Source organism: Conger conger, chromosome 11 (assembly GCF_963514075.1).
Source record: "Conger conger chromosome 11, fConCon1.1, whole genome shotgun sequence".
Classification (NCBI taxonomy): Eukaryota; Metazoa; Chordata; class Actinopteri; order Anguilliformes; family Congridae; genus Conger; species Conger conger.
The window spans coordinates 41,272,327-41,284,628 of record NC_083770.1 but is presented as its reverse complement, the minus strand read 5'-3'; the positions used below and the strand labels follow the sequence as shown (position 1 = coordinate 41,284,628).

Genomic DNA, 12,302 nt, shown 5'->3' with positions numbered 1-12,302 from the left:
ACACTTGGCTTGGATGCAAAAAAAATAAAGGAATGAAACTTTCTTTTAAGATGAATCTGGAAATATGTGCGTTTCTGCCTCAAACACAGTTTGGCCCCGGACCACCTTAAGAGCTAGTCCCTCCCTCCGCGCCTGGGACCAGCGCCTGCTATTGGCGAGGATCAGAGGAATGAAATTGATTGCAGAAATGCAAAACTTGTTGCTGTTCTCTGGACGCGCTGATCTCACAGTGCCAAGCGCTAGACGGAGTGTGATCTCTCGGCGAATTGCTCCCAGCTGGAAGAGGCTACGCTGGAGTCTGGAGCAGAAGGAACGACTGTAAGAGAGAGAGAGAGAGCGAGAGAGAGAGAGAGTGGAATAGTGAGAGAGGGGAACCAGGTTCGCACAAGCGCATGATCGCAGAGCAAATGATCAGGACCGAGAAGGCAATGCTGCCAAGCCGCACCGTGGTGACCGAGCGCGGATAGCGAGCTGTCGATGCAGGAGGACACGCACAAAGAGAGCCTTGGTTTTGTTATTGACAGATCGGATTTCTTTATTTATTGGCAGCCGGATTTTCGCTGCCAATTTCATGGTCAGTTGTATGGACCGTCCAAATGAAACGAGGACACGCAATTAATTGAAAATTTAAGACTTCATAGAACGGATGAACGACAAGCTAAAGCGGTGGAGCTTTCTGCCTTTTTAATAATTCGTGCACGTTCCAGTTCGTTGGAGTTGTAGAACTGTGGGGTCAGAATGGGGTCTTTAACCGAGACCCGAGATTACTTGTGCATAGACATTTGACAACAACCTGGAATAATATTTTATTTCAAAGATAATTTAAGTTAGACGCTCATTCCCGCGACACTGTGCGCTTTTATAACTGTCGTTGGGCATTTTTAAACTTTTGAAAAGAAGGGATGTCAGCAACAATACTTGGGAATACGAAATTGGACAGGGGCATATTTTGCAAATCACAAATGCAAGCAAGATATATTTGTTTCACGGCGTTCCACGGCTAATTTTACGCACAAGGAATAAGGACTGGTTCTCTGTTCAGTCTACACAGAAACGACATAGGATATATTTGTGTTTTGTTTCTAAGCTCTGAGACGGCTGCTGGACCTTCCTCATTTAATATTTTTGTGAGTTTTTGCAGCGACATTGTGGAAAGGTTGAATACGCGCCTGAGAAATATTTAGTTTCCTTCAGCAAAATGTGAACTTCGGGGGTGAGTTTTTTTTTCTTCCATTAAGCCTCAAATGTACCCTTTCCCCGCAAATATTATCGTGGAATACTATTGTCATTATCAAACAAATATTGGTAAACAGTGTTTATTTATATTTTAAGAGAATATTTCCGTTCCGCATTTATTCCATTTTTTTAACATTCGAAGGAAAGAGGAGGAAGACTTTACCCTAGACAGCCGTGAAGCTTGGAGAGCTTGCTGTCATGCGGGATTGATCGCGGGAGAACTATGTTTGGGCTGGAACAGTTTGGTTCTCAGATCAGTAGCAGAAACGCTGGCCCGGGAGACAGAAATTTAAACCAGCCGAGAGTCAACATGAGTTCCCACTACAAGGGCCCCGGTTTTCACGCAGGCGGGCCGCCGGCGGGCGCCGTGGAACCGGGCATCGGTTCGCTGAACGAGTCGCCAATGCTGGGGCTCAACATGAACATGAACGGAGAAGCGTTCAGTTTTCACGGGCGAGGCCACGCCGACATGCACGCGGCTCCACAGCCGCAGCAGCAGCAGCAGCAATCGGCTTCGATGCACGGCTTCTTCGGCAACCAACAACCTCACCACGGCAGCGGCCATCCCCACGGACACCACCCGCACCCCCACCATCAGCACCACCCGCACTTTGGAGGCTCTTTCGGGGGCGGGCCGGACCCTGGGGCGTCCTGCCTGCACGGAGGCCGGATGCTGGGCTATAACGCAAGCGGCATGGGGCCGCAGCAGCAGGGCTTCACGGAGGGTTTCGACCCTCTGGCGGAGGCCGGCCAGTCGGGCGACGGCTTCACTCCTCCTCAGCAGCCGCAGCGGTCGGCAGGGAACATTCCGGACTTTCAGCACCACGCCCCCCCCTCCGGAGGCAGCCACGGCGTCCCCGCCCCCTGCCTGCCCCTGGACCAGTCCCCGAATCGGGCCGCATCCTTCCACGGCCTCCCCTCCTCCTCGGAGACCCACGGGTTGGAGCCACGGCGCCTGCCCCCGCCCCAGAGCAGCGTGGACGGACTGGACTACAGCAGCTACCCCGGGGAGCCCCCGGCCTCCGGACACTTCGACGTTCCCGTTTTCTCCCCCTCCGAATCCGAGTCCCAGCAGCACCCTCACTACGGGGCAGGAAGGCAGGTGACTGGGGGCAACTTCCCTGGCAACAACCCCGGCATCGCCCGAGCAACGGGAATGCCGGGAATCTCCAAAGGACAGCAACAGCAGCAACAGCAACAACATGGCGTCTTCTTCGAGAGGTTCGGGGGCGGCAGGAAGATGTCCGTGGGGATGGAACCGGGGATGAGACATCCCATAATGCAACAGCAGCAGGCCGGCTTGCTGGCGCGGCAGAACTCTTGCCCCCCGTCCTTGCCGCGGCCCCCCCAGTCCGATTCGGGCTCCTCGAACCCTGGTCTGCAGGACGGTATGATGCCTGGGCAGCATAACCAGTTTGAGTACCCCATCCACCGTCTGGAGAACCGGACCCTGCACCCCTACGGAGACCCCATGTTCGGCCTGCAGCCCCCGCCACAACAGGGGCCCCCGGCCCCCCCTCCGCAGCCCCCCAACCAGAGGCTGCAGCACTTCGACGCGCCCTACCTGAGCATGGCCAAGCGGCCCCGCTTCGATTTCCCCAGCGGCCACGGCGGCGGAGAAGGCTGCGGGGCCTGGAACGGGGGCGGGATGGAGAGCCACCTCTCGCCCTCGGCCTACCCAGACTTCACCCCTCCCGTGCCGGACGCGTTCCCCCCGCCGGGCCCCCCCCAGCTGCAGCACGGGGGCCCCGAGGCGCAGTCGCTGCAGCAGCGGCAGAACGCGGCGCTGATGATGAAGCAGATGGCCTCCCGCAGCCAGCAGCAGCGCATGCGGCCGCAGCCCCACACCCCCCCCAGCCTGCAGCAGCTGGGTCACCACGGCGACGCCCTGGGCGCGGTCAACATGCCCCCTCCTCAGCCCAGCTTCGAGCGGGAGAACGGGGCGCGGATGGTGGCCGGCTTCGACGCCCAGAACCACCCTCCCCACATGAGTCAGGAGAACGCCTGGTTCTCCGGACCCCCCCACCAGCCGGGGCCGGGGGACATGATGGCCCCCCGCAGGATGGGGGGTCCCGGGGGGGTCGGGGGCGACGAGATGGGCCTGCCGCCCCAGAACGGCTCGTCGGGAATGATGTACCGGAATGCCGCTGGAGTGAACGGGATGGGAATGCCGGATCCCGGGATGCGGTTGCCGGGCGACGGGCACGTCCAGGCATTGCACTCCCCTGGCCTGCACTCGCAGTTCGGGAATAACCTGGGCAGTCTGTCGCAGATGCAGTCCCCTGGAGCCGGGGGGGTCGGACACCCCAGCGCCAATTCCGACCGGAGACCGCCTGACTTCTCTGCACCCCAATCCTCTTTTCCCTACGGAGGGGGGAACAACCCAAACCGGCAGGGGCCTCCTCAACACCCCCACGGAAACCCCCCAGGGGTCAACACCTCCCCAGGAAGCTACGCCGCTCAGTCCGAGTTCCCCCAGGGCCAGCGTTCTTCCAGTAAACTGGGAGCGCTGTCTCTCGGGAATTTCAGCAAAACCAGCGCTAAAGACAACGTGTTCGGACAGAGCTGCCTCGCCGCCCTCTCCACGGCCTGCCAGAACATGATCGCTAGCCTGGGGGCGCCCAACCTCAACGTGACCTTCAACAAGAAGAGCCAGAGCGAGGGCAAGCGCAAGCTGAGTCCGGCCTCGGAGCAGGACGGCAGCAACGGGAACATCGGCGGCACCGGCCCGGAATATTTCCCGGGCTCCGGCGGCTCCGCTTCCCAGAACGGATGCCAGATTCCGGGCGGGAATGGCGGCGGTAAGTCTGCGGGACAAAGCCAGGGGGAATCCAGTGCCCTCTCCCCAAACTACAGCATGGACGTTCCCCAGGGGAGCGAGGGGAAATCGGCAACAGGGAATGGGAACGGGAGAGGGAGGGGGAGGAGAAAACGAGACAGCGGACATGTGAGCCCAGGAATTTTTTTTTCCTCTGACTCCGGCGGTAATGCTGTGGTGAGCCCCAGCCCGGCGGCGGGAACACCGTCCTCGGGAATGGGGGAGAGGGGGGGAGGGGGCGGGGGTACGCCCCACGATAAGCCCCTCACTCCCCCGTCCTGGGGGAAGGGAGGCGGGGGCGACCTGTTGCTCGGCGACCAGCCCGACCTGATGTTGTCGCTCGACAGCGGGATCCAGAGCGTCGCCAAGTCCGACGGGAGCTCGCCGAGGACGGAGTTCCCGGACGAGGTGGGGGGTCATCACTACGGCAACGAGGACGAGGTGTCCTCCAGCTCGGACCACGGGTGCGGGGGGGGCGCGGCGGGGGGGCCCAAGGCCGGCCGCAGCCCTCTGCTCGCCGGCTCCCCGAAACTCCCGAGGGTCGACCACGGCCTGCTCAACGGGCAGAAGAGCACGCTGGGAATGGGCATCGGCAACCTCTCTACCTCTACGGCCGACGGCTACGGGAGCGGCGGGGGCGGGGGCGGGGCGGGCACACCTGGGCTGGAGCAGGTGCGCCCCCCCTCCAGCACCCCGGGCTCTGACGAGGTCCACCCCCTGGAGATCCTCCAGGCCCAGATCCAGCTTCAGCGGCAGCAGTTCAGCATCTCGGAAGACCAGCCGCTCGCCACCAAGGCCGGCGGGAAAAAGGGGTCGCCGGAATGCCCGGGCGCGGGCGGGGAGGCCGAGCTGGCCGGCTGCAGCCCCCCCGACGCGGGACAGGGGTCTGTGGGCACCATCGACCTCGACACGCTCATGGCGGAGCAGCACGCCGCCTGGTACGTGCCCGGCGAAAAGGCCCTGCTGGACGGGCCTGACAGCGACAAGACCGCAGCACCCTGGGAAAAGACCAAGAGCCTGAGCAACGGCAAAGAAGGTAAAGTTGAGCTCGCTTTGGCGCTGTGGGTGTGTTGAGGGATCTATGGGTTTTCACACCTGGATTGTTTTTGTGTTTTTTGTGGGGGGGGGGGGGGGGGGTTTGCCCCCATGATGGCTGTGGTTTTGTGTTTTTATGTCTGTGGTGGGGCGAGGGAAGACTCTTCCCAACACAAAATGAAAGCCTCAAATGAGACACAGATATATATATATATACACACACACACACACACACACACACCTGTATGTTCTTGTTCTCTCATTAAAGCTTACCATACCAAGTGGTTAGTGCACCTTGCACTAACTGGCTGGTTTTGGATTGTCTTTCCAGCCACAATGATGCGGGATTCCGTTTGAACTCGGTCTTACATTTTAATCAACCATTTACACGTTTCTTCTTTTTTTACGAGGTTTTAATTAAAGTCTTCAAATCTCGTTACAGTTTTGAAGAAAGGGTTGGAGGTTTGTGAATTAAAATGAAGTTATGCAATTAATTAATTTGATGAAATTAAAATTATGTCGGCGGATTGAAGATAATGCATAATGTCTTGGTTTTGTCTTTTATCTTGCCACAATAAGTACGTTTTGGGAATACGGATAAAACAGTCAGAGGGATTAGCACTTGGATCTTTGTGAATTATCAGACTTCTGAAACAATGCCAAATTTCTAACGGCTTCCTCTTGTTTAACGTCCGTAGGAAGTCGAACTCGAGGGATCAACTGAAAGTCTTATTATTTAGTACCTACAGATTCACAACTTGTAAATTGAAAGTAAACGGAAGCAGACCATCAACAATCTTAACGGTGTTGAACAAAGTATTCGGTGGAGACCAATATTAAACTGAATTGTGTTTGTGATATTTAAACCAAAATGCACTCCAAAGTACGTGAAACCATTAAATAGTATGCACTATTTTATGGGTTAGTTGGCTACGTCCACTTGGAATTAGCGGGGAAAACTTCAAAAGACTAGAAGGGGGGAAAACTAAACATTTCCTGTAGTTCTTTATCTGGGTTTTCAGGGTGAACAACAACACAGGAAAGATTAATGGGTTTTAGAACAGATGCGTTTCACGGCGGGGTTTCCCTCGCTCTCTCTCGGAATGTTTGTTTTTGCTATTACTGAGGGATAATCTGATTGGGGAAAGTGGTTGATTTCAGGGGGGATAGGGGAGGCCAAAATCGGGTCGTGGTGGATTTGGGTAAGGGGGTGGTGGTGGTGTGACTGCACAAATTAGGTAATCGCACCTTTTAGTCATCAAATTGTTGCGATTAAGCGGAGTATCGGGCCAGATTCGCCGCCGCGGTGGGCGCTCGCCTGGATAATCTCATTGGAGTCAGGAAAGCCATGCTCGCGCTCGCGCCGACACTAACGCGATTTGTTCAGCAGAATGTGTCTCTGCTCTCAGACATTCTCACATTTCTGCTCAATTTGACACACGTTATAGATACCCCCAATTATTTTATGCACATTTATTTATGTCTTAATAACTACTACTACTACTACTACTGCTACTGCTACTACTACTACTACTACTACTACTAATAATAATAATAATAATAATAATAATGGCGGTTTTTATTGGACCAAAATGTTTAATTTTTTTTTTGTTTTTTTACGGTTGCCTTTTTTATGAAACCAAATAACTATCATTGTAAAGGAACATAATTTACATATCCTTTGTAAAAATTATAACGGCACTTAGTAGGCTAGTGGGCCTACATTATTTAAAATACATTTATTTAAGGTATAATTATGTTCTCTATGCCCAAATGCATATTAAACATTCATTTTGAAGTTACAATATATTTAATGTCCTTGGATATAAATGACGAAGCAAATCAATTGCATTAGGCTACATTAGGCTAAAAACCAGGATTATTAAACGCGCTCATTTTTAAACCAGTTGTGTCCGGTGGGCAGTAGTTGAGACGCATAATGATTTATAGATCTCCCCCAGTAAATGTCACGGAGCCTTGAATTAATTCACACCAAGTGACTTATTTTTGATTCTGAAGCGAACCCCCCACCGCAAAAACGATTTTGAATGTACAATGCGCACAGCATTAGGCTAAGGGCGGACACACATACATAACAGACTTGTGAATGTCTCATATTTCTGAAAATGTAAAAATGTGGCTATTGTTTCGAGAAACTATCGTGGGAAAATCGCTGATATTGTGCAAGTTTAAGTAATGTCGTTACAACACAGCCACCCGTACAGCGCATTGGACCGTCTGTGTAAATTGGATTAGCGTGTTACGCGCTCTGCATTCGACTTTGTTTCCCCCCAGTTGTTTTAGTGTGTTATGCAAAGGGATTCACATATCTAATACAAATTAAATCAGTTGTGGATAGGGTTCCCCAATCATTCGCTTATAACTGAACCGCCTCGAAGAATGTAATTATTAAAATATTACTTCAGGAATTGTCAATTATTTCACTGAAGCCCAAAAACTATTTTATTTTACATCCAGAAAATAGAGTTTATAGCAGAATTGAAAATTAATCACTACAACGAGCCTACCTCTACTATTACTACTCGCGTACTTCTGGGCGGCTGCCAAGGAAGATAATAATAATAATAATAATAATAATAATAATAATAATAATAATAATAATAATAATAACAGAAATAATATTTCTCGTTATAATATTAACTTTAATATGAACTACTACTAACAATAATAATAACCGTCATTATCCTAATAATAGAAGCCTATGCGAAACCTATGTGTATCCTAGTGCATTTCAGCAACTGCGGAAATAAAATATTTTCAGTTTACGTAAAAAATATTTGAAGCAGCTGTTCTATTTTAAGCGTTGCCTTATCACAAATAATAACGACAATAATAATTGAACGCTGTACACTTTCAATATAGGCCTTCATTTTATTCTTACAAAAAATATATAAGAAATATAAGATGCACGGTGTTGTTATCATCTTGGAGTCCAACAACAAAAGCCGGTGTCTGAGTTGGTTACATCCCAACTGCGCGGGGCAGGGGGACGGAATGAGACGGGTATAATTTGATCGCCATTGCGGGAGAGGACCCACCGATCCGTTTCTGGCCGGTGAATAGGTATCCCTTCTGAGCGGCCACTGTGCCTTTGTTCTGTTTAACTGCGGGTAACGGAGGGGAGGGGGAGGGCCTGGACCCCGGAGTGAATCCGCATTGTTTAACATGCAGAGCAGACAGCGTTTAACCCATCAGTATTCTCCGTCGTGCTTCTCCAACGCCAGGACATAAATTGGGTTTGTTTCGCGGCGGCCCGCAACTCTATTTGATCAATTTTTAAAAACGAGAAGCAGCGGCAGCAGAACGATGCACCTCCTGCCTGGAAACCCCATCCCTCTCTTTTTTATTTTAATCTTTTTCCTGCCTTTTCAACCTTCTTTCACTCCTCTCCGTCTCCTTGCTCTTTTTCCCGAACAAAAACGACGCTCGCCGAGCCGCGATCGATAGCTAGTTAGCACAAATCACGGCCCCTGTCAGGTTGTGCTTTAAGTGCTGCAGACAGCACGGATAAAAAAGGTTTGTGTTTTTGCGCTATGAAACAGCCTCGGAATCATTCTGTAAAGATATGCATATAGGCTACACCCAAGCACATTTTGGAGGTTCAGTAGGCTGTGTCTAACCTTTTGAACCATTGCCTCAGTCTTCATTAGCTTCATTTTATTTACCATGTTAGCACTGTTGCATAGTGCAGTAATATTGTTTTCTGGGGTAAAAAGTCTGCTTGTTGCGGTTTCATGAACTTCTTCTTCATGAACCTTAGTCTGCTGACTAGGGTATTGGTCGGGCATCGCATAAAGCAACGCCTTAAATTAATGGATTTTTATCGCACACGAAAAACAAATAAATGTACTTTGTTACAGCCCGAGGTTCAATATGTTTGTAGTACAATATGCGTTTCGAGAAAGCTCTGTTTGCTTAAAATATAAAATTGCTAAACTTACTAAATTGCAATTGCGACCATATATTTTATTATAAAAGGTAACGGATTGAACAGCCCCTAAAAAAGGGAAAATACGTCATGTTAAAAAAAAAACGGCTTCTCTGTCAAATTAGACCTTTGTAAAGTGAAACAAGGTCTTTGGGTTTTCCCTAAATGTTTCGTCGCCTCCTGACTGCTGTAAACGGTTACATTTATCAAGTCATCAGTTTTGCAAGACGCGAGAGGAGCCATCCGCTTAAAAGTGTAGGCTACCATATGATGGAGTCAGGGTTGAGTGACTTGACTTTATTAGAAGACGGTTTACTAAACTGAACGTAATTGTGGTTGAATCTGAGTCAAACACGGGTTGTCGTCTTGCTTACAGACAGTAATAACTCATTTCAGGAAAAGACTACATGTTGACTAATAACCTATGCGTGTTTTCAGTATAGGCGACTCTAATCGTAGTGTGCCTTGCAGGCACTCTGTGGAAATGACTTGAATAGCCTATGAAACAGGTAGACACCTGCTTTCTGCTGTTACAACAGGACGAGTTATTTTCTTGACTGGTGGCGTTGGGCCGTTTTTTCAGCAGAATGTATCAGGGGCTACCGGTCCCTTGGCCGCATACACGCACGACGCCTTATCCTCGGGTTTTAGCTGTAAGCTTGTTTGTTTGTGAAGGGTGAAACCAGGGCAACATAACACGCATCACATTTTTTATCCACGTCTTTTAAATATGCAACAATCTTCTAGGGCTTTAGAATTTTTTCTATCTCCGAATCTATGTGGCCTGTCGACTTTACAACCAGTTTTGTTTTCACTCTAGGTCTTCATATAGGCCTACAGTGGGCCCATTACACCTGTTTGCGATAAAACAAGAAGAAGAACAATAATAATAATATTATGAATACCACTTCTACAACAACAACAACAACGGCAACAACAACAATAAAAATAATATTAATAATAATAATAATAAGAAGAATAAGAATAATGTAAAGCTTATGTAGAATAACTCATGGTAACCTTTCACCTAATGATTGTAATTTTCTTATGCATTACATTTAGCAGTGTGCATGGTCAGCGAGCAATTTAATAATAACAATAATGAATAATTAATAATAAAAGAATACTATGAACGACTCCCTTTTCACACTGATAATCTTATAGGCGGTTTCATTCTTAAAAAGAAAAGATGCAGGGAACATCTACATTGAATATGTAATGCAGAGTAAAATGCCTGAAAATGTTTCTTCACAATTACTATTCATTTCATCTGCTATCTTATCCTGACGTTGGCTGATCCAGGCTGACGGAAATCCACCAGTTTTTATATGTAATATTTTTTTTGTCTATTACTGTATATGTAATGCATTTTACAAGACGCACACCAGTACAACCTTGCATGCATACATATCCATATGCACACATAGACACCATTTTTTTAAAGTGCATTTATATTGTGAGACTTTTTGCTGCTGTTCAATCAAACAAGTTATGAACCGTGTATGGGAAAAACTTTGGGGTATTTTCACCTCTTCATTTGTTGTTTCTTCTCCATATTATCATTGCAGTCGCATAGGAAAGAGCTGGGTTGAGACGGGGAAGGGGGGGGGGGGGGGGGGGGGGCATGAATTTTCCCTCCTGGGACTGAAGTGGCCCGTGCCTGTGCTGGAGGAAGTGTGTTAATTGGCGGCTTTATAGACTGCACTGAGTGTTTTATGGGAAATTGAGTTTTATGGCCTCTGGGGTGACAGGTGGGATAGGGTCCTAAGTTTGGGTACTGCTATTAGGACCCGTTTGTAGATGCTGTCTTTGCTGCCTCTTGATTGGTAGGCCCTGTGAATGACCTGTCGCTTCATTGGTAGACTCTCTGAATGGGCTGCATTTTGATTGGTAGACCTTGTGAATGGACTGCCTCTGATTGGTAGACACTTAGGCCAATAGCCAGTGATGTCAGGGCTGTTGGGAAAATAAACAACCGTTCCCGGGTAGCTTGCCCTGTCAGCTTTCGGTGGTCTCTACATTACCACAAATACACATGTATACATGCACACATACTGTGTGTCCATATTACCACATATACACACGTGTATACACGTGTTTCTGTATGTGTCTTCGCTGTTAGAGTCTGATGTGTCATCTTGGAGAGCCCCGATTGGAGGCCTGAAGTGCTGATGTCACTTCCTGAAGGCCTCCTCTTATGTAACCGCCTCGGGAGTGTAACACTGAACTGACCTCCTCAGCTGCTGTGTGTCACACTTTTCATTCCCGGACCTGAATAACCGTGTTGTGTCTGGAGGGGTTGAGTCCTGCTCCCCCAACCCTACAGGGCAGTGGGCTCCATTTCGGGCACCGACTCTGTTTGGACTCTACAAGCCCCGTGTCCCCGACCTGAATATACCCCGTAGGCCCGAGATAAATGAAAGAATTCTCTTGTGAACACTGAGAGATTGAAAATCATGTGGGTCAAATATGACGCAATCGCTTTGGCACTTTTTTGTGAGCATTTCGTATAGGTTCCAATACTCCAAGTTCAGTAATGCGCAGAAAAAGTGTTTGAATCCAAAACCATGACGTATGAATTTGACGCAGGTCTGGTAACGATGCTGTAGAATAGTGGTCTCGTACGGTTGTGGTTGTGCCCGTGCGGGTGTGGCCGGTCCCAGGGGGACTGCCGTCGTCGGTACAGGGGTGCGGTGAAATCGTGTGCTCAGCGCCCCGTACTGTTGCTATGTTACGCTCACAGCTGCTGGTGGGGTGTGTGTCAGGGTGACTTCTGATGAAAAGGGCGATGAGGGGCCCCAGGCTTTGTGGAGATCTGAAATGTGGTGTTTGCTTATCACACCATCACCACCGTCACCACCATCACCATCACCACCACCATCACCACCACCACCACCATCACCACCATCAGCACCATCAGCACCATCACCACCATCACCACCATCACCACCACCATCACCACCATCACCACCATCACCACCATCACCACCACCACCTCCCTTTTAAACATTCCGCTCACATTTTGTGGCAAGCGGGTGCGTAAGGAGAGTGCAGAGACAGACCGGGGAGAGGCACTCGGGAAAGATTCAGAGGAACAGGGGATGTTTTTGGGACTGTTTGGATGCACACCAGAGAGACGCTCAGTATCACACACACCCAGGTCAGGGGAGAGCAGCGTCTCCTGTGAGCTGGATTTACGAGCTTCTCCCCCAAACTACACCTCGACAGGAACAGGGGAAGGATGACCCTTCACCCCTTCTCCAC

The 12,302-nt window shown here is 49.8% G+C and overlaps 1 protein-coding gene across 2 annotated transcripts in view; it reads left to right on the top strand.

Moving 5' to 3' along the window:
* Positions 1-210: 210 nt before the first annotated feature.
* LOC133139867 (transcriptional activator MN1-like) overlaps positions 211-12,302 on the top strand; it is a 23,008-nt gene continuing 10,916 nt past the window's right edge. The window contains exons 1-2 of one of the 2 annotated variants that reach the window (XM_061259314.1): positions 211-1,213; positions 1,379-5,090. In XM_061259314.1, the coding sequence (XP_061115298.1) occupies positions 1,460-5,090 (3,631 nt within the window). In that variant the 5' untranslated portion in view covers positions 211-1,213; positions 1,379-1,459. Of the gene's footprint in view, positions 5,091-12,302 lie in introns of both variants that reach the window. The other variant, XM_061259313.1, reaches the window with a different exon arrangement.